This window comes from Coregonus clupeaformis, unplaced genomic scaffold (assembly GCF_020615455.1).
Source record: "Coregonus clupeaformis isolate EN_2021a unplaced genomic scaffold, ASM2061545v1 scaf0233, whole genome shotgun sequence".
Taxonomy (NCBI): Eukaryota; Metazoa; Chordata; class Actinopteri; order Salmoniformes; family Salmonidae; genus Coregonus; species Coregonus clupeaformis.
In genome coordinates this window covers 6,224-29,277 of record NW_025533688.1, presented here as the reverse complement: position 1 = coordinate 29,277, position 23,054 = coordinate 6,224, and the positions used below count along the sequence as shown (strand labels likewise).

The following is a 23,054-nucleotide window of genomic DNA, read 5'->3' as shown; positions in this document are numbered from 1 at the left end:
AGCTTCGGAATGTTTTAATTATAGGCTATGCCCGGCCTTTTTCTCCGTTTATTTTACAAGTTGTATCATGTTAAATATCAGCCACTATCGAGAGCCACCGTCAGTAAAAACCCACATACATTTATAACTGTCACTTTAGTGTTCGTTTTCTTCAATTTGTAGCTTACATTTTGCATATTTTTTGCGTCGTGTGTAAAGGTTCTCCAAACCAGTTTTTTTATGATTCATACATACTTTCTTAACCCTAAAATGTGCCTAAATAATCTACAAAATCCGAGTATTTTTCATATTCTCAACCCGTTCTCTCGATGTATTCTAGTCTGTCGAAAAAAATCTAATTAAAGGTACACCGTACTTAAAGGCTTAAAATATATGTACTGAAAACGCAAGCAAGTGGGAGTGTTTTCAGCGGTTGAATTACATTTATTCAGCGCACGCAAGGGAACCACGCCTGCAAAACCCGTTATGCAACTTAATAAGGTAAAGTGTGAATAGAAACGATGAGCAGTGCGTAGGAAAGGCGTGCATAAGAAAGGCGTAATTCATAAGTTGGAATAGTGGAGAGGGAGGGAGTAGGGAGGAGGGAGGGAGGAGGGAGGGAGGGGGAGGGGTGGAGGGAGGGAGGGGAGGGAGAGGTGGAGGAGGGAGGAGGGTGGAGGGAGGGAGAGGGAGGGGTGGAGGGAGGGAGGAGGAGAGAGGGAGGGAGAGGTGGAGAGGAGGGAGAGAGGGAGGGAGAGGTGTCAAAGGACACCAGAAACAAAATTGTAGACCTGCACCAGGCTGGGAAGACTGAATCTGCAATAGGTAAGCAGCTTGGTTTGAAGAAATCAACTGTGGGAGCAATTATTAGGAAATGGAAGACATACAAGACCACTGATAATCTCCCTCGATCTGGGGCTCCACGCAAGATCTCACCCCGTGGGGTCAAAATGATCACAAGAACGGTGAGCAAAAATCCCAGAACCACACGGGGGGACCTAGTGAATGACCTGCAGAGAGCTGGGACCAAAGTAACAAAGCCTACCATCAGTAACACACTACGCCGCCAGGGACTCAAATCCTGCAGTGCCAGACGTGTCCCCCTGCTTAAGCCAGTACATGTCCAGGCCCGTCTGAAGTTTGCTAGAGTGCATTTGGATGATCCAGAAGAGGATTGGGAGAATGTCATATGGTCAGATGAAACCAAAATAGAACATTTTGGTAAAAACTCAACTCGTCGTGTTTGGAGGACAAAGAATGCTGAGTTGCATCCAAAAAACACCATACCTACTGTGAAGCATGGGGGTGGAAACATCATGCTTTGGGGCTGTTTTTCTGCAAAGGGACCAGGACGACTGATCCGTGTAAAGGAAAGAATGAATGTGGCCATGTATCGTCAGATTTTGAGTGAAAACCTCCTTCTATCAGCAAGGGCATTGAAGATGAAACGTGGCTGGGTCTTTCAGCATGACAATGATCCCAAACACACCGCCCGGGCAACGAAGGAGTGGCTTCATAAGAAGCATTTCAAGGTCCTGGAGTGGCCTAGCCAGTCTCCAGATCTCAACCCCATAGAAAATCTTTGGAGGGAGTTGAAAGTCCGTGTTGCCCAGCGACAGCCCCAAAACATCACTGCTCTAGAGGAGGTCTGCATGGAGGAATGGGCCAAAATACCAGCAACAGTGTGTGAAAACCTTGTGAAGACTTACAGAAAACGTTTGACCTGTGTCATTGCCAACAAAGGGTTTATAACAAAGTATTGAGAAACTTTTGTTATTGACCAAATACTTATTTTCCACCATAATTTGCAAATAAATTCATTAAAAATCCTACAATGTGATTTTCTGGAAAAAAAATTCTCATTTTGTCTGTCATAGTTGACGTGTACCTATGATGAAAATTACAGGCCTCTCTCATCTTTTTAAGTGGGAGAACTTGCACAATTGGTAGCTGACTAAATACTTCCCCCCCCCCACTGTTTGTAAAGAAAAAAGTATTTAATAAGATTATGTCATTCATTCAGATCTAGGATGTGTTATTTTAGTGTTCCCTTTATTTTTTTGAGCAGTGTATATTTGTTTTTAAACATTTAATCGCAGTGGTGTCAATATACATATTTTTTTCTTCATTTAGTGAATTTTATTTTTTTATTTTTTATTTCACCTTTATTTAACCAGGTAAGCCAGTTGAGAACAGGTTCTCATTTACAACTGCGACCTGGCCAAGATAAAGCAAAGCAGTGCGATAAAAACAACAACACAGAGTTACATATGGGGTAAAAAACATAAAGTCAAAAATACAACAGAAAATATATATACAGTGTGTGCAAATGTAGCAAGTTATGGAGGTAAGGCAATAAATAGGCTATAGTGCAAAATAATTACAATAGTATTAACACTGGAATGCTAGATGTGCAAGAGATTATGTGCAAATAGAGATACTGGGGTGCAAAAGAGCAAAAATAAATAACAATATAGGGATGAGGTAGTTGGGTGGGCTAATTTCAGATGGGCTGTGTACAGGTGCAGTGATCGGTAAGGTGCTCTGACAACTGATGCTTAAAGTTATTGAGGGAGATAAGAGTCTCCAGCTTCAGAGATTTTTGCAATTCGTTCCAGTAATTGGCAGCAGAGAACAATAACATGACTCATTTCTTTATTTTATTCAGTTCAATCCAGTTCAATTAAACTGAGTCCAATCCATTCAATTCAATTCAACAGAGTCCAATCAAATCAATTCCTATCCATTCAATATGATTCAATTCAGTTCTTACTGGCGATTTCCAGAGAGGTGTAGGTGTGTCCGCAAATGTTGTCATTTATTAAAACTGAACTTGACATGACAATGTGCTAATCCTCCTGCAACCTTTAGACCATGCGTGCTCACAGTTTCTAGTGGTTGAAGTCTTGCATTGCAAGAAGGCAAAAGTAGCCTAGTAGCTTTGTGCAGATGGGGAATATATGACGAGACTCTTATTCAGAACAAAACAACCGGTAGCCCTAGCTAAATATAATAACAAGATGCAATCATTTGCTGTTAGTGAGAAGAGCGAAAATCGATGTATCTTTACATTCTAAAATAATTAGAAATAGACATATATTTCCTGTTTTTATTTCATTTCCATGATCATTACAGAATAAAGCCTATACTCGCCAAATATCCTATAGGCCTACAACAAGTTCGGATTGGCTACCATTCGTCCCATCTCTCATTTAATAGGACCCACTTCACAGTAGTAAATAGATCAGCTACAGTATTTCCAGCAGCCTATTTTGCTCTATGCGATCCGATCCGAAACGCAGTTTAACGTTAGAACAGACGATTCACCTTTTCCATTGACGTTTGTAGGCTACGTCTGAATGATGTAATGTGACATTTCTTGCGTAGACAATATTTCATTTATAAACATAATACATTATCATAATCATTGCATAATAAATTCCTCACCTTTTCTGGCCATGATGAGGCTATTATTTAAAGTGTTTGCTCTATGCAGATGACAGGGTGCGCGGCGCGGTTTATAACATACAGCAGAATGTAACAGGTGAACAGACAGCTGATCTTTTGTATTGAAGTGTGTAGGCTACCAATAAACTCTAGTTTATTTTTATTTTTTCGAGTAGACAATGTTTCAGAATTTGTGGGCAGGGCAGCATAGTTAGTTTCAGGAAAAAAGTGAATGCAAAACATTATTGCATTCAAACGATCTGTTTACAGGTCCACAACTATTAGCAGTTGTTTTTGTCTTTTAGAAACGGTCAGATAAAACTACAGCAAATGTCACTGTAAAATAAAACATTCTGCCAACACCTCCAAAGACATTTGATCAAGTTCGCCATGGATATTTCCTTTAGATATACTGTCTAGGCCTAATTCCAATCCTTCCAAAGTATCCAGAAAATAAGGGCGTTATTGTCACCGTAAAAGATGAATGATGGCGTATCTCAGGTGGAGTTATAACGCTAGTTCATGCAGGCACCGTTTTACAACATGTCTGATTTATAACTGCAAACATGAATGCGCCAAGTTTATACATCTCAATGCTTTTGTGCACATTTATCAATTTATAAATATTGTGTAGAATCTATCTTAAAATACAACATATAAACGCAATTTTGTTGGTATGCATAGAAAAAGTGTGATGTATCAACCAATCATATGACGCAAACGTAGGAGATCGCCATTGATAAATACCAGTTGTTCTCAGCCTCAGTTCTTGTGTATTACTTTGGCTATTTAGCATTTAGAAATAATAATAATATGCCATTTAGCAGACGCTTTTATCCAAAACGACTTACAGTCATGTGTGCATACATTTTTGTGTATGGGTGGTCCCGGGGATCGAACCCACTACCTTGGCGTTACAAGCGCCGTGCTCTACCAGCTGAGCTACAGAGGACAACGCCCCTAATTAACCAGATATGGTCAAAATCATCCCTTTAAAGCCCGTGGGGAATGTACAAAGCCTTAAAATGAAATGAAACAACAAAAGCTAAGAAAAAACTTTTCCTAGACTGAAATAGAGGTGTTAGTGTCACATATTTAATACAATAAATGTTACGAATTTCAGTTTAAAAAAAGAAAATCACTATCATCATTGCGGGACTTTTATTTTGAAGGAAAATCGCAGAGGTCACGACCTTTTTCTTTCTAGGTCTTGTTTATTCATACTGGCGGAACGGAGGTGAAGCGAAGTAGCGGCTCCATTGATCTACAATAAGAGGTAGACCCGTTCCTCTACTTCATTATAAATGGACTTCCTATTTCAACACAGTGGGCGGATTCAACACCCATAGGTTCATGTAAAGTCTTCATACACTTAATACAAGTATTCAGCCTATAAGTTAAGATTCTATCTAGTAAAACTGCAATTACATTTTTGTATTTAATGAGGTGATGTTTTGCAGTGCTACCAGGAGGGGCAGTGTGACACAACAACCAGGTTTGGCAGAAGGACTCCAGACCAGTGGTTCCCAACCTGTGGTCCTTGGGGGTGGTGCAGGTGGACCTCAATTACTTTTTAGATTGTAGTATTTTATTATTCAAAAATAATAATAGTTGGGAGTATTAATGGTATTATAAGCAATTTTACATTTCTTTTCACAATGCAACTAGTTTATAATAATAATAATATACCTTTACAGGCTTTGTTACATTCACATCTAGTGATAGAATTTGACCGGCAATATATTTGATGTGAAAAAAGAACAGTGACTCCGTGAATGGTGGTCCTCAAGAGCTTTGGACAGTGATTTGATGGTCTCCAGAATGGGAAAGTTTGGGAACCGCTGAGCTAGACAGTCACATCTGTGTGGTAACATGATAGGATGGAAAACCAATGATATACAATGATTCTGCTAACCCAAAACAGACTGATTATAATGTATAGTATATGAAGTTACATTGAACTAATCACAGTAATAAGAGACCAACTCACACACAGTATATACAAAGACACACACAAACACACAAAATACATTCCTAGGTGAAGAAGTGTCTTAGTCCACAGACTAGGAGACAGGCCTCAGCGTCTTCAGATTAGGTGTCTTAGTCCACAGACTAGGAGACAGGCCTCAGCGTCTTCAGATTAGGTGAAGAAGTGTCTTAGTCCACAGACTAGGAGACAGGACTCAGCGTCTTCAGATTAGGTGAAGAAGAGTCTTAGTCCACAGACTAGGAGACAGGCCTCAGCGTCTTCAGATTAGGTGAAGAAGTGTCTTAGTCCACAGACTAGGAGACAGGCCTCAGCGTCTTCAGATTAGGTGAAGAAGAGTCTTAGTCCACAGACTAGGAGACAGGCCTCAGCGTCTTCAGATTAGGTGAAGAAGAGTCTTAGTCCACAGACTAGGAGACAGGCCTCAGCGTCTTCAGATTAGGTGAAGAAGTGTCTTAGTCCACAGACTAGGAGACAGGCCTCAGCGTCTTCAGATTAGGTGTCTTAGTCCACAGACTAGGAGACAGGCCTCAGCGTCTTCAGATTAGGTGAAGAAGTGTCTTAGTCCACAGACTAGGAGACAGGCCTCAGCGTCTTCAGATTAGGTGAAGAAGAGTCTTAGTCCACAGACTAGGAGACAGGCCTCAGCGTCTTCAGATTAGGTGAAGAAGTGTCTTAGTCCACAGACTAGGAGACAGGCCTCAGCGTCTTCAGATTAGTGAAGAAGTCTTAGTCCCAGACTAAGACACTCACGTTTCAGATTAGGTGAAGAAGTGTCTTAGTCCACAGACTAGGAGACAGGCCTCAGCGTCTTCAGATTAGGTGAAGAAGTGTCTTAGTCCACAGACTAGGAGACAGGCCTCAGCATCTTCTGATCAGGTGAAGAAGTGTCTTAGTCCACAGACTAGGAGACAGGCCTCAGCGTCTTCAGATTAGGTGTCTTAGTCCACAGACTAGGAGACAGGCCTCAGCGTCTTCAGATTAGGTGAAGAAGAGTCTTAGTCCACAGACTAGGAGACAGGCCTCAGCGTCTTCAGATTAGGTGAAGAAGTGTCTTAGTCCACAGACTAGGAGACAGGCCTCAGCATCTTCAGATCAGGTGAAGAATTGTCTTAGTCCACAGACTAGGAGAAAGGCCTCAGCGTCTTCAGATTAGGTGAAGAAGTGTCTTAGTCCACAGACTAGGAGACAGGCCTCAGCGTCTTCAGATTAGGTGAAGAAGTGTCTTAGTCCACAGACTAGGAGACAGGCCTCAGCGTCTTCAGATTAGGTGAAGAAGTGTCTTAGTCCACAGACTAGGAGACAGGCCTCAGCGTCTTCAGATTAGGTGAAGAAGTGTCTTAGTCCACAGACTAGGAGACAGGCCTCAGCATCTTCAGATTAGGTGTCTTAGTCCACAGACTAGGAGACAGGCCTCAGCGTCTTCAGATTAGGTGAAGAAGTATCTTAGTCCACAGACTAGGAGACAGGCCTCAGCGTCTTCAGATTAGGTGAAGAAGAGTCTTAGTCCACAGACTAGGAGACAGGCCTCAGCGTCTTCAGATTAGGTGAAGAAGTGTCTTAGTCCACAGACTAGGAGACAGGCCTCAGCATCTTCAGATCAGGTGAAGAAGTGTCTTAGTCCACAGACTAGGAGACAGGCCTCAGCGTCTTCAGATTAGCTGAAGAAGTGTCTTAGTCCACAGACTAGGAGACAGGCCTCAGCGTCTTCAGATTAGGTGAAGAAGTGTCTTAGTCCACAGACTAGGAGACAGGCCTCAGCGTCTTCAGATTAGGTGAAGAAGTGTCTTAGTCCACAGACTAGGAGACAGGCCTCAGCGTCTTCAGATTAGGTGAAGAAGTGTCTTAGTCCACAGGCTAGGAGACAGGCCTCAGCATCTTCAGATCAGGTGAAGAAGTGTCTTAGTCCACAGACTAGGAGACAGGCCTCAGCGTCTTCAGATTAGGTTCTATAAGAAAGAGGATGGAGGAGAAGGGAAGAGAGAGATCAGAAAGTATGGAGGAGAAGGGAAGAGAGAGATCAGAAAGTATGGAGGAGAAGGGAAGAGAGAGATCAGAAAGTAGGGAGGAGAAGGGAAGAGAGAGATCAGAAAGTAGGGAGGAGAAGGGAAGAGAGAGATCAGAAAGTTTGGAGGAGAAGGGAAGAGAGAGATCAGAAAGTATGGAGGAGAAGGGAAGAGAGAGATCAGAAAGTATGGAGGAGAAGGGAAGAGAGAGATCAGAAAGTATGGAGGAGAAGGGAAGAGAGAGATCAGAAAGTATGGAGGAGAAGGGGAGAGAGTGATCAGAAAGTATGGAGGAGAAGGGAAGAGAGAGATCAGAAAGTATGGAGGAGAAGGGAAGAGAGAGATCAGAAAGTATGGAGGAGAAGGGAAGAGAGAGATCAGAAAGTATGGAGGAGAAGGGAAGAGAGAGATCAGAAAGTAGAGAGGAGAAGGGAAGAGAGAGATCAGAAAGTATGGAGGAGAAGGGAAGAGAGAGATCAGAAAGTACGGAGGAGAAGGGAAGAGAGAGATCAGAAAGTATGGAGGAGAAGGGAAGAGAGAGATCAGAAAGTAGAGAGGAGAAGGGAAGAGAGAGATCAGAAAGTATGGAGGAGAAGGGAAGAGAGAGATCAGAAAGTATGGAGGAGAAGGGAAGAGAGAGATCAGAAAGTATGGAGGAGAAGGGGAGAGAGAGATCAGAAAGTATGGAGGAGAAGGGAGAGAGAGATCAGAAAGTATGGAGGAGAAGGGAAGAGAGAGATCAGAAAGTATGGAGGAGAAGGGGAGAGAGAGATCAGAAAGTATGGAGGAGAAGGGAAGAGAGAGATCAGAAAGTATGGAGGAGAAGGAGGATTTCCACCTGAGATAATGATGTGATGATGGTCCTATGATGTAACTACAATAAGATAACAGTCATTTATTACAGACAGAAACACAAAAACATGCTTCCATTCTGGAAAAACAGTTCCTCTTTGATCTGGGTAGCTGTGTTTATATTTGACCTATATTTAATCATTACACATATTCAAGGGAGGGAGCAATGAAAACTGTCTTACCTAGATTCACTCAAGTCCTTAACAAGATGGTTTTCATGTTCAACGAGAGCTTTGAGACAAGCTCCCGTCACTTCTGGTCCTTTGGGGATGACTGCTTTCAGTAGTTTTCTCATTCGGTCCTGTTCAGTTGTTTCAGCTGTTATTTGGAGTGCTCTTCTTCACCAATCATGTTCTTTGACCACAGATCATCTGCTATTGGCATTGAGTTTTTGGTTCGCTGAATTAGTTTAGCCCAGTGTTTCTTCAGAAACTCCTCAGCAGGAATGTCAGGGACTGTTAATGCTGAAGGGGGGGGTCAATTAAATTAATATGGCTTTAGGGTTAACAGCAGCTGTTTCTACATCTTCCAGTCTCTCCAGTTATCATTCCTCTGATAGTCATTTATTGTAAAGAGCCGACTCCAATTAAAGTCAGTCAATTTAAAATAAAAAATTGAAATAATAATTTTTCCTATTAGGTTTATTGAGAAGTCATTGAAAATAGATGATTAATGTTTTATCAACAATCTACTCAGAATCCTCTAATGTCAAAGTGGGCCTGTCCCCCATACATTCAACATCTGGAAGGTCCCTCAGTCAAGTATCGCATTTCAAGCACAGATTCAACTATATACAAAGACCAGGGATCTTTTAGAAAGCCTCATAAAGAAGGGCAGTGATTGGTAGATGGGTAACAATAACACATCAGACATTGAATATCTCTTTAAGCATGGTCAAGTTAATAATTATCCTGTGGGTGATGTATTAAACCACCCAGACACATCAAAGATGCAGTCGTCCTTCTGAACTGAGCTGCAGGACAGGAAGGAAACTGTTAGTGATGTCACCATGAGTTAATTGGTGATTTTAAAACAGCTACAGAGTTCAATGTCTGTGACGGGAGAAAACTGAGGATGGATCAACAACATTGTAGTGACTCCACAATAATGACTTAAATGACAGAGTGAAAAGAAGAATACAAAATATACAGAATAAAAAAATATTCCAAAACAGAAATACCTTATCGAAATAAGTATTCAGACCCTTTGCTATGAGACTTGAAATTGAGCTCAGGTGCATATTGTTTCCATTGATCATCCTTGAGATGTTTGAACAACTTGATTGGAGTCCACCTGTGGTACATATAATTGATTGGTCATGTTTGGGAAGGAACACACCTGTCTATATAAGGTCCCACAGTTGACAGTGCATGTCAGAGCAAAAACCAAGCCATGAGGTCGAAGGAATTGTCCGTAGAGCTCCGAGACAGGATTGTGTCGAGGCCCAGATCTGGGGAAGGGTACTGAAACAGTTCTGCAGCATTGAAGGTATCCAAGAACACAGTGGCCTCTATCATTCTTAAATGGAAGAAGTTTAGAACCACCGAAACTCTTCCTAAGAGCTGGCCGCCCGGCCAAACTGAGCAATCGGGGGAGAAGGCCTTGGTCAGGAGGTGACCAAGAACCTGATGGTCACTCTGAAAGAGCTCCAGAGTTCCTCTGTGGAGATGGGAGAACCTTCCAGAAGGACAACCATCTCTGCAGCACTCCACCAATCAGGCCTTTATGGTAGAGTGGCCAGACGGAAGCCACTCCTTAGTAAAAGGCACATGACAGCCCGCTTTGAATTTGCCAAAAGGCACCAAAAGACTCTCAGACCATGAGAAACAAGATTCTCTGGTCTGATGAAACCAAGATTGAACTCTTTGGCCTGAATGCCAAGCGTCACATCTGGAAGAACCCTGGCACCATCCCTACGGTGAAGCATGGTGGTGGCAGCATCATGCTGTGGGGATGTTTTTCAGCGGCAGGGACTGGGAGACTAGTCAGGATCGAGGGAAAGATGAATGGAGCAAAGTACAGAGAGATCCTTAATGAAAACCTGCTCCAGAGCGCTCAGGACCTCAGACTGGGGTGAAGGTTCACCTTCCAACAGGACAACGACCCTAAGCACACAGCCAAGACAACGCAGGAGTGGCTTCGGGACAAGTCTCTGAATGTCCTTGAGTGGCCCAGCCAGAGCCCGGACTTGAACCTGATCGAACATCTCTGGAGAGACCTGAAAATAGCTGTGCAGCGACGCTCCCCATCCAACCTGACAGAGCTTGAGAGGATCTGCAGAGAAGAATTGGAGAAACTCCCCAAATACAGGTGTGCCAAGAATGTAGCATCATGCCCAAGAAGAATTGATGCTGTAATCGCTGCCAAAGGTGCTTCAACAAAGTACTGAGTAAAGGGTCTGAATACTTATGTAAATGTGATATTTCAGTTTTTTTTAATATATATATACATTTGCAACAATGTCTAAAAACCTGTTTTTGCTTTGTCATTATGGGGTATTTTGTGTAGATTGATGAGGGGGAAAAAAACGATTTTATCAATTTTATAATAAGGCTGTAACGTAACAAAATGTGGAACAATTCAAGGGGTCTGAATACTTTCTGAATGCACTGTAACTCATGTTTACTTACTTGTTGAATGGGTGGCAGTGATGTATTCATCTGAAAGATAAACAAAATGAGGTTATATCACTCTAAATAGCATCTGTTACAAAAGTACAAAGTTATGATTGACATATGCTCCTACTTTGTGATACCACTTCTTTCCATGCAATCCTCTCATCATCACCGAATAACTCCATCTCAATGTCAACCCCTGTCATTTTCAAAACCGCCTTGAAAAAGCTTGGTGTTGAGTCTCTATGTATGAGATGAATCTTCTGGAGAGAGATGGAGAGAGCGAGAGAGAGATTGCTTGCAATGTAAACATATGTTTCCCATGCCAATAAAGCCATTTGAATTGAGAGCCATCGAGCGAGAGAGAGCAATGGATAGAAATGTGACTTAAATGTCAGATTCATGTTCTTAGTCTACTAAAACTGTACCTGTGGATTGATGTAGGTAGAACAGGGAATGTTCAGTCTGAAGAAACTATTCAGTTTGAAGGCCTGCTCTGGTCTTGTGATGAGAACCCTTGAAGACCCTTGAGACTTTTCCTGTTGTTCCACAGCCTGCGAAACGAGGCATGAAATACACAGCCAGTCAATGTATAGTCTTATTCAAACATTATTCAGAAAACTAGCTACAAACTATTATCTTCATGTTATGAGTGTCAACATAAACCGTACCACTGCTTAGTTAAGGTCACCTCTAAAAGAATGGTACCTCACCTGTATTTGGCTGGGGTTACTGGGGAACAGGTATAGGCGTGGAATTAGTGTTTGCTTTTTCACTGTCATATAGAGCATCAGCTCACAGTGGACATCTATGTTCCGCGAAAATATATAGCTCAGTATAACAGAGATAGCTGAGAACTTGGGATGGAGAATTTTGGCATGGAATCTGGTGACCTCATGCACTTCCTCAACAGACACTCCATGTTCCTCTACATGAAGAATCTTCATCTCATTCCTCAGGGAAGGGTTGGTCCCTGAACAACACAATAAAAAGGAGACAGAAAGACAAATATTGTATTATTCATCCAACTAAAACACAAAGAATATGCAGTATCAGATCACAGTAAACAAACTCCCAGAATAGTTCATTCATTCATTCATTCAGGAAGTGAAACTCAGTTACATGGAAATGTCTTTCTGAATACTATGTCTATATGGTTTTACCTAAACAGACAAAGTGTGGCAGATGAACTTCCTCCAGTTCACCTAACTCCATAGTGATGTCCAGCAATGGACCACCTTGTCCGTACTGCATGTCTATCAGAAGGTGACTGTAGGGATACCAGTTCCTGAAGTGATACTTCAGAATGACATCTCTCTCACACACCCAGCGGAGCCCAGACACTGTGCACTCATAACGCCCCTTGGGTGTCCTGTGCCTGAGGGCAACAACAAGATATGGTAGAGAGGGTCAATCGTCAAATGGAGAGGTTGGATTAGAAGACTATTCCCAAAGGTAATGGGGAAATACACTAGCAAGTGGAATTAAATGTTAAAAGTAGTTATTTTACCTGAACATTGTCACTCCCTGGACAGTGGAAGTCAAGGATTCAATCTGAAGCCAGTGTGTGGAGTCCTGAACAAGGACAAGCATGTCAGTTATACATATGGGGCCAGTTTCCTGGATTTAAAGCATGATCAATGGAAGTTTCAATAGAAAGTTATTTAAGGTCCAGGACTAGGCTTAATCTGTGTCCGGGGAAACTGGCCCATCAACCAAAGTAACTAATCTAATGTATTTATTCAATGTTACATGGAATGCTGGTATGACAACAGCTAAAATCCTGCATTCCTACAAGCAGAACAAAGGACTGTCTATATCCCAGTATGAATGGTTGGTCAGTACACACCTGGCTTTCAGACTGTGTTTATATTACTAAAGCAGAACACAGGACTGTCTATATCCCAGTATGAATGGTTGGTCAGTACACACCTGGCTTTCAGACTGTGTTTATATTACTAAAGCAGAACACAGGACTGTCTATATCCCAGTATGAATGGTTGGTCAGTACACACCTGGCTTTCAGACTGTGTTTATATTACTAAAGCAGAACACAGGACTGTCTATATCCCAGTATGAATGGTTGGTCAGTACACACCTGGCTTTCAGACTGTGTTTATATTACTAAAGCAGAACACAGGACTGTCTATATCCCAGTATGAATGGTTGGTCAGTGCACACCTGGCTTTCAGACTGTGTTTATATTACTAAAGCAGAACACAGGACTGTCTATATCCCAGTATGAATGGTTGGTCAGTACACACCTGGCTTTCAGACTGTGTTTATATTACTAAAGCAGAACACAGGACTGTCTATATCCCAGTATGAATGGTTGGTCAGTACACACCTGGCTTTCAGACTGTGTTTATATTACTAAAGCAGAACACAGGACTGTCTATATCCCAGTATGAATGGTTGGTCAGTACACACCTGGCTTTCAGACTGTGTTTATATTACTAAAGCAGAACACAGGACTGTCTATATCCCAGTATGAATGGTTGGTCAGTACACACCTGGCTTTCAGACTGTGTTTATATTACTAAAGCAGAACACAGGACCGTCTATATCCCAGTATGAATGGTTGGTCAGTACACACCTGGCTTTCAGACTGTGTTTATATTACTAAAGCAGAACACAGGACTGTCTATATCCCAGTATGAATGGTTGGTCAGTACACACCTGGCTTTCAGACTGTGTTTATATTACTAAAGCAGAACACAGGACTGTCTATATCCCAGTATGAATGGTTGGTCAGTACACACCTGGCTTTCAGACTGTGCCTGACTCCTGAAGGTATGTAAAAGTGAGAATTGACATTATGACTTACCTCAACATGGTCACAAGTCTTACAGCTCTGAGGAATCCCTGAAGTCAAAAGTAGTTATTTAAAATGGACAATCTCATGTAATAACTAATTAATAATTATTAAATAGACTTGTAATAAAAATCTATATAAGTGAGCAACAGTCTCATTAGCACACATTAGTGTTATATGAGTGAGTGGCGCAGTTGTCTAAGGCACTGCATCGCAGTGCTAACTGTGCCACTAGAGATCCTGGTTCGAATCCAGGCTCTGTCGCAGCCGGCCGCGACCGGGAGACTCATGGGCGTCGCACAATCGGCCCAGCGTCGTCCAGGGTAGGGGAGGGAATGGCCGGCAGGGATGTAGAGCAGTTGATAGAGCATGGCGTTTGCAACGCCAGGGTTGCGGGTTCGATTCCCATGGGGGGGCCAGTATAAAAAAGAAAAAAAAAGAAAAAAATGTATTCACTAACTATAAGTCGCTCTGGATAAGAGCGTCTGCTAAATGACTAAAATGTAAAATGTAAAATGTATATTAATGAATGTTTGTGGAAGCAGGAAACAACATGGTTCTGGTCCATGTTTTGTAGATGTTGGGGGCCTGATTTCTGGTAGATCCCAGGATGAGAGCTTAAAGGTAGAGTCAGCTACATGATGTTGTACGAGCAGCACCGCAGATATTGTGATGAGCAAGATGCCTGACTTCTCTCTCACACAGTATCTGCCCATGTGCACGGGTTCTCTTCACTCTCTTACAGTGTGGTAGCCACTGTTGTTCCACAGCCTGCGAAACGAGGCATGAAATACACAGCCAGTCAATGTATAGTCTTATTCAAACATTATTCAGAAAACTAGCAACAAACTATTATCTTCATGTTATGAGTGTCAACATAAACCGTACCACTGCTTAGTTAAGGTCACCTCTAAAAGAATGGTACCTCACCTGTATTTGGCTGGGGTTACTGGGGAACAGGTATAGGCGTGGAATTAGTGTTTGCTTTTTCACTGTCATATAGAGCATCAGCTTACAGTGGACATCTATGTTCCGCGAAAATATATAGCTCAGTATAACAGAGATAGCTGAGAACTTGGGATGGAGAATTTTGGCATGGAATCTGGTGACCTCATGCACTTCCTCAACAGACACTCCATGTTCCTCTACATGAAGAATCTTCATCTCATTCCTCAGGGAAGGGTTGGTCCCTGAACAACACAATAAAAAGGAGACAGAAAGACAAATATTGTATTATTCATCCAACTAAAACACAAAGAATATGCAGTATCAGATCACAGTAAACAAACTCCCAGAATAGTTCATTCATTCATTCATTCAGGAAGTGAAACTCAGTTACATGGAAATGTCTTTCTGAATACTATGTCTATATGGTTTTACCTAAACAGACAAAGTGTGGCAGATGAACTTCCTCCAGTTCACCTAACTCCATAGTGATGTCCAGCAATGGACCACCTTGTCCGTACTGCATGTCTTTCAGAAGTTGACTGTAGGGATACCAGTTCCTGAAGTGATACTTCAGAATGACATCTCTCTCACACACCCAGCGGAGCCCAGACACTGTGCACTCATAACGCCCCTTGGGTGTCCTGTGCCTGAGGGCAACAACAAGATATGGTAGAGAGGGTCAATCGTCAAATGGAGAGGTTGGATTAGAAGACTATTCCCAAAGGTAATGGGGAAATACACTAGCAAGTGGAATTAAATGTTAAAAGTAGTTATTTTACCTGAACATTGTCACTCCCTGGACAGTGGAAGTCAAGGATTCAATCTGAAGCCAGTGTGTGGAGTCCTGAACAAGGACAAGCATGTCAGTTATACATATGGGGCCAGTTTCCTGGATTTAAAGCATGATCAATGGAAGTTTCAATAGAAAGTTATTTAAGGTCCAGGACTAGGCTTAATCTGTGTCCGGGAAACTGGCCCATCAACCAAAGTAACTAATCTAATGTATTTATTCAATGTTACATGGAATGCTGGTATGACAACAGCTAAAATCCTGCATTCCTACAAGAAGAACAAAGGACTGTCTATATCCCAGTATGAATGGTTGGTCAGTACACACCTGGCTTTCAGACTGTGTTTATATTACTAAAGCAGAACACAGGACTGTCTATATCCCAGTATGAATGGTTGGTCAGTACACACCTGGCTTTCAGACTGTGTTTATATTACTAAAGCAGAACACAGGACTGTCTATATCCCAGTATGAATGGTTGGTCAGTACACACCTGGCTTTCAGACTGTGTTTATATTACTAAAGCAGAACACAGGACTGTCTATATCCCAGTATGAATGGTTGGTCAGTACACACCTGGCTTTCAGACTGTGTTTATATTACTAAAGCAGAACACAGGACTGTCTATATCCCAGTATGAATGGTTGGTCAGTGCACACCTGGCTTTCAGACTGTGTTTATATTACTAAAGCAGAACACAGGACTGTCTATATCCCAGTATGAATGGTTGGTCAGTACACACCTGGCTTTCAGACTGTGTTTATATTACTAAAGCAGAACACAGGACTGTCTATATCCCAGTATGAATGGTTGGTCAGTACACACCTGGCTTTCAGACTGTGTTTATATTACTAAAGCAGAACACAGGACTGTCTATATCCCAGTATGAATGGTTGGTCAGTACACACCTGGCTTTCAGACTGTGTTTATATTACTAAAGCAGAACACAGGACTGTCTATATCCCAGTATGAATGGTTGGTCAGTACACACCTGGCTTTCAGACTGTGTTTATATTACTAAAGCAGAACACAGGACCGTCTATATCCCAGTATGAATGGTTGGTCAGTACACACCTGGCTTTCAGACTGTGTTTATATTACTAAAGCAGAACACAGGACTGTCTATATCCCAGTATGAATGGTTGGTCAGTACACACCTGGCTTTCAGACTGTGTTTATATTACTAAAGCAGAACACAGGACTGTCTATATCCCAGTATGAATGGTTGGTCAGTACACACCTGGCTTTCAGACTGTGCCTGACTCCTGAAGGTATGTAAAAGTGAGAATTGACATTATGACTTACCTCAACATGGTCACAAGTCTTACAGCTCTGAGGAATCCCTGAAGTCAAAAGTAGTTATTTAAAATGGACAATCTCATGTAATAACTAATTAATAATTATTAAATAGACTTGTAATAAAAATCTATATAAGTGAGCAACAGTCTCATTAGCACACATTAGTGTTATATGAGTGAGTGGCGCAGTTGTCTAAGGCACTGCATCGCAGTGCTAACTGTGCCACTAGAGATCCTGGTTCGAATCCAGGCTCTGTCGCAGCCGGCCGCGACCGGGAGACTCATGGGCGTCGCACAATCGGCCCAGCGTCGTCCAGGGTAGGGGAGGGAATGGCCGGCTGGGATGTAGAGCAGTTGATAGAGCATGGCGTTTGCAACGCCAGGGTTGCGGGTTCGATTCCCATGGGGGGCCAGTATAAAAAAAATAAAAAAAATAAAAAAATATGTATTCACTAACTGTAAGTCGCTCAGGATAAGAGCGTCTGCTAAATTACTAAAATGTAAAATGTATATTAATGAATGTTTGTGGAAGCAGGAAACAACATGGTTCTGGTCCATGTTTTGTAGATGTTGGGGGCCTGATTTCTGGTAGATCCCAGGATGAGAGCTTAAAGGTAGAGTCAGCTACATGATGTTGTACGAGCAGCACCGCAGATATTGTGATGAGCAAGATGCCTGACTTCTCTCTCACACAGTATCTGCCCATGTGCACGGGTTCTCTTCACTCTCTTACAGTGTGGTAGCCACGGGACCAAAACAGAGCAGTTTAGCATCGCGCTCCAACGCCCTTAGTTGTTGTAGAAGTTTACCCACTATGCTGTTTACTTTGTGCATCTACATCATATTGCTGACTCTACCTTTAAGTTTGTTTTGACCAAATAGATCATGATTGTGTTCCTTGCCTGGGACTCACGAACGCATTAATCATATTTTGATTTTAAAACAATTATCAGTTAACACTCACATATCTGGTCTCTGGTGTTCTCAGGTCCAGGCTTGATACAACACTCTCCACCATGGTCTCTGCTGTTGGGAAAGCAGATGGATAGACTGTGATTAAACTAAATACAACTTATAAAGGCTTTATATAGCATACATACAGTCTTCATAAGCAATACAAAGGGTGTATAAAGGGTGACAGAACAGCTCCCTATGTAGGGTGCATTGCCAAATGTGACACAACACTATGTCAACTTCCATGAAGTCAATACTGATGGTGACATTACAGGTGACATTGCTTATCTTGATGAAAGCCCCTAGAGACGTGAAGTCATCAGGTATCATTTTAACAGGTTCTGATGCCCTCTTGTGGTTAGAGTGAAACAACTTGCGGTAACTCTCTGTGGTTCTAAATCAATAGTTGTTTTGTGGTCCGAAAATGTCGGAAACATTAACTTGCTTGACCATGATGTAGGTTATGTAACTGTCTGTTACATAGAATATGCTTTGTGGACTTAACCGGACAGTGATTTTACGCACGCACCTCTACTGGTGTGACCTCATAATAGGCGTGGATGCAATTTGGACACCCAAGCTTTAGGCTTCTGTAGGACTGAACCTGCCGAGTTGATGTATGAGCTTCGGAATGTTTTAATTATAGGCTATGCCCGGGCTTTTCTCCGTTTATTTCACCATTTGTATCATGTTAAATATCAGCCACTATCGAGAACCACCGTCAGTAAAACCCACATACATTTATAACTGTCACTTTAGTGTTCGTTTTCTTCAATGTGTAGCTTACATTTTGCATCATTCCATTCTGTTTCCCTTTCTTTCCTCTGTCACGTCAGTGTAAGTTGTTCCTGAGGGTCGTTAGCATTAGGCTAACGTTGTGCAAGAATTTAGGACATGTAGCCTGTTTGAATCATTATGGAACTCAGACCACACGTAGCAGGTTAAACCTGTAGCCTGGTTCACGGTTCACGACGACTGAACCGGTTTCATACAGTTCCATGATTAGTGAGAATTAGGGTAAATGTATAGGACCCCCTATTCAACCCCCTATTGTACACTTTTTTCCACCTTCCAATATTTTATGGATTGAACTTGAATATGACAACTTTCAGGATGAATCAAACCACTGTATTTTTTATTAATCAATATATTTAGTGTGTAAAGGTTCTCCAAACCAATTTTTTTGAATGATTCATACATACTTTCCTAACCCTAAAATGTGCCTAAATAATCTACAAAATCGGAGTATTTTTAAATCTACCAGTTGGTGCTGAAACGAAGATGAAGATGCATAGATGGTATTCTTTCATTGATCCCTATATTCTGAACCCGTCCTCTCGATGTATTCTAGTCTGGCGACAAATATCCAATTAAAGGTACACCGTATTTAAAAGCATGGCTGAAGATAAATGTACTGAAAACGCTATTGAATGAAACTCCACCAGAAAATCTGTTGGCCAGCAAGTGTTTTCAGCAGTTGAATTACATTAATTCAGCGCACGCAAGGGAACCACGCCTGCAAAACCCGTTATGCAACTTAATAAGGTAAAGTCTGAATAGAAACTATGAGCAGTGCGTAGGAAAGGCGAAATTTCATAAGTTGGAATAGTGCCCTTAGTGAATACACCCATGCACCGCTTGACTTCACATGAGGTGCCAACAGTTAATCTCGTCCGTTGCACCCGGGCTTGTATTCAGGTGTGCCGACAACGATGCGGAACATTACGCAACAGTGCGCTGGCCAAGTTATATGAAGCGTACGGCACTGAGCAAAACGGATCACAGCCTTTCTGATCGGTGTCGCCAGAAAGCATTTTCAACTTGAACTTTGATTTATCCCAACATTTAAATAGTTTCTATGTCTATTGTTGCGCGTCATTTTTACTTGACTGACTTGTCGAAACAGACTATTTTCTTTAGTGACAGCTTTACGTAATTCCGATGCACGTCTTTCTAACGCAGTTTCGACATGCGGATAATAATCACGATAATGTGATGTCAATCGCCTTTACCATTAATACCCTACCTCATAGCCCTGTAGCCTATAACATCACATCACATTGGATCATATTGATTAGGCTAAGCAATATGAATCAACACCAATGTACAGTAAAATTAGCATTTTTGAAAGTTGAAATCAGTATTGTATTAACTTTACATTTCTGTAGATGTCTTACCCCTAAATCATCTGTCTCTCTATGATAGCCTAACTTCTCCAGAACACTTTTCTACATTAAATTGTAAAAGAAAGCTACAAACCTCCGATGTTTTTGTCTTCTACCTGTAAGGTCCATTTCTTCCTCTACTTCCTGATACTACCTATGTTGGGACATGAGGTGGAGGGAGGGGAGAGGTCGAGGGAGGGAGGGAGGAGAGAGGGGAGAGGTGGGGGAGAGAGGGAGAGGTGGAGGGAGAGGTGGCGAGGAGGGAGGGGAGAGGTCGAGGGAGGGAGGGAGGAGAGAGGGAGAGGTGGGGGAGAGAGGGAGAGGTGGAGGGAGAGAGGGTGGAGGGAGGGAGGAGAGGTGGAGATTGAGCATAATGCAATATCAAAAGTAGTGCCCTATATAGGGAAAAGGGTGTCATTTGAGAGTACGTACACTATACACTGTGTAGTAACATAGGACCTTAGATCTTATTGACATAGGATCTGTCTCTCTCTCTAACAGACACACACACACACACACACACACACACACACACACACACACACACACACACACACCCCTTAACAGAGGTGACTACACTGCATTTACAACTTGCGGTAACTCTCTGTGGTTCTAAATCAATAGTTGTTTAGTGATCGGAAACATTAACTTGCTTGACCATGATGTAGGTCATGTAACTGTCTGTTACATAGAATATGCATTGTGGACTTAACCGGACAGAAGTTGCTCTCTGGTTTTGTGATAAAACAAACGTGTGGTTGAATTTATTCTCCCACTGTGTCTTCTTATTGTCTCGACCTTTAGGCCTAAAGCCTATATCAGGGTCACAAGGCATATGAATTAACAGGTTATAGAGCAAAACAAATATTACAACACATAGATTGTATTGTATTTTTCTGTCTTCCCCAGTGATTTTACGCACGCACCTCTACTGGTGTGACCTCATAATAGGCGTGGATGCAATTTGGACCCCCAAGCTTTAGGCTTCTGTAGGACTGAACCTGCCGAGTTGATGAATGAGCTTCGGAATGTTTTAATTATAGGCTATGCCCAGGCTTTTCTCCGTTTATTTTACAAGTTGTATCATGTTAAATATCAGCCACTATCGAGAGCAACCGTCAGTAAAACCCACATACATTTATAACTGTCACTTTAGTGTTCGTTTTCTTCAATTTGTAGCTTACATTTAGCATCATTCCATTCTGTTTCCCCTTTCTTTCCTCTGTCACGTCAGTTGTTCCTGAGGGTCGTTAGCATTAGGCTAACGTTGTGCAAGAATTTAGGACATGTAGCCTGTTTGAATCATTATGGAACTCAGACCACACGTAGCAGGTTAAACCTGTAGCCTGGTTCACGGTTCACGACGACTGAACCGGTTTCATACAGTTCCATGATTAGTGAGAATTGGGGTAAATGTATAGGACCCCCTATTCAACCCCCTATTGTACACTTTTTTTCCATCTTCCAATATTTCATGGATTGAATTTAAATATGACAACTTTCAGGATGAATCAAACCACTGTATTTTTTATTCATCAATATATTTAGTGTGTAAATGTTCTCCAAACCAGTTTTTTTATGATTCATACATACTTTCCTAACCCTAAAATGTGCCTAAATAATCTACAAAATCCGAGTATTTTTAAATCTACCAGTTGGTGCTGAAACGAAGATGAAGATGCATAGATGACATTCTTTCATTGATCCCTATATTCTGAACCCGTCCTCTCGATGTATTCTAGTCTGTCGACAAAAATCAAATTAAAGGTACACCGTATTTAAAAGCATGGCTGAAGATAAATGTACTGAAAACGCTATTGAATGAAACTCCACCAGAAAATCTGTTGGCCAGCAAGTGTTTTCAGCAGTTGAATAACATTTAGTCAGCGCACGCAAGGGAACCACGCCTGCAAAACCCGTTATGCAACTTAATAAGGTAAAGTCTGAATATAAACTATGAGCAGTGCGTAGGAAAGGCGTAATTTCATAAGTTGGAATAGTGCCCTTAGTGAATACACCCATGCACTGCTTGACTTCACATGAGGTGCCAACAGTTTATCTCGTCCGTTGCACCCGGGCTTGTATTCAGGTGTGCCGACAACGATGCGGAACATTACGCAACAGTGCGCTGGCCAAGTTATATGAAGCGTACGGCACTGAGCAAAACGGACCACATTCTTTCTGATCGGTGTCACCAGAAAGCATTTTCAACTTGAACTTTGATTTATCCCAACATTTAAATAGTTTCTATGTCTATTGTTGCGCGTAATTTTTACTTGACTGACTTGTCGAAACAGACTATTTTCTTTAGTGACAGCTTTACATAATTCCGATGCACGTCTTCTAACGCAGTTTCGACATGTGGATAATAATCACGATAATGTGATGTCAATCGCCTTTACCAATAATACCCTACCTCATAGCCCTGTAGCCTATAACATCACATCACATTGGATCATATTGATTAGGCTAAGCAATATGAATCAACACCAATGTACAGTAAAATTATCATTCTTGAAAGTTGAAATCAGTATTGTATTAACTTTACAATTCTGCAGATGTCTTACCCCTAAATCATCTGTCTCTCTATGATAGCCTAACTTCTCCAGAACACTTTTCTACATTAAATTGTAAAAGAAAGCTACAAACCTCCGATGTTTTTGTCTTCTACCCATAACGTCCATTTCTTCCTCTACTTCCTTATACATGGACTTCCTGTGTTGGGACATTTACAACGCCTCACCTTAAGAGGTGACGTCACTACATTTCCAACACCTCACCTTAACAGACTGACTACACTACATTTACAACACCTCACCGTAACAGACTGACTACACTACATTTACAACACCTCATCTTAACAGATTGACTACACTACATTTACAACACCTCACCTTAACAGAGGTGACTACAGCAAGTTGATGATGACTTTCGACTTCAGTGTGGTCAAATCAACTGGGAACTCTCCGACTTTCGACTTCAGTGCGGTCAAAACAACTGGGAACTCTCCGACTTTCGACTTCAGTGTGGTCAAAACAACTTGGAACTCGGGAAAAAAAAACTTTCAATGCCCATTGCTGCACGTCACTTTTACTTCGCCGAATTGACGAGACTGACTTTTTTTTCAAAGAAACTAGTTTACCTGATACACGTCTTTCTCCAGTAATTGAAAGAGCGCAAAGCTAATATCACGATCAT

General features: G+C 41.7%; 1 protein-coding gene and 1 long non-coding RNA gene across 4 annotated transcripts; both read right to left on the bottom strand.

Annotated features, from left to right (window-relative positions):
* Positions 1-7,277: 7,277 nt before the first annotated feature.
* On the bottom strand, positions 7,278-13,953 carry LOC123484211 (NACHT, LRR and PYD domains-containing protein 1 homolog). Of its 3 annotated transcripts, XM_045214304.1 has the most exons (9): positions 13,714-13,953; positions 12,397-12,461; positions 12,050-12,264; positions 11,600-11,859; positions 11,315-11,440; positions 11,017-11,149; positions 10,902-10,931; positions 8,454-8,735; positions 7,278-7,362 (listed from the first exon to the last, which is right to left on the bottom strand). In XM_045214304.1, exons 2-8 carry the CDS (start codon positions 12,402-12,404, stop codon positions 8,593-8,595), a joined length of 915 nt encoding a protein of 304 aa, XP_045070239.1. In that variant the 5' UTR covers positions 12,405-12,461; positions 13,714-13,953; the 3' UTR covers positions 7,278-7,362; positions 8,454-8,592. The 3 variants fall into 3 exon arrangements, with proteins under 3 accessions (XP_045070239.1, XP_045070237.1, XP_045070238.1); XM_045214302.1 differs by lacking the exon at positions 13,714-13,953 and having other exon boundaries at positions 12,397-12,504; XM_045214303.1 differs by lacking the exon at positions 13,714-13,953 and having other exon boundaries at positions 11,017-11,146; positions 12,397-12,504.
* Positions 13,954-17,727: 3,774 nt separating this feature from the next.
* LOC123484213 lies at positions 17,728-22,563 on the bottom strand. The gene is made up of 3 exons (XR_006658433.1): positions 22,506-22,563; positions 19,951-20,010; positions 17,728-17,763 (listed from the first exon to the last, which is right to left on the bottom strand). It is a non-coding gene; the product is annotated as an uncharacterized LOC123484213 (long non-coding RNA).
* Positions 22,564-23,054: the final 491 nt, after the last annotated feature.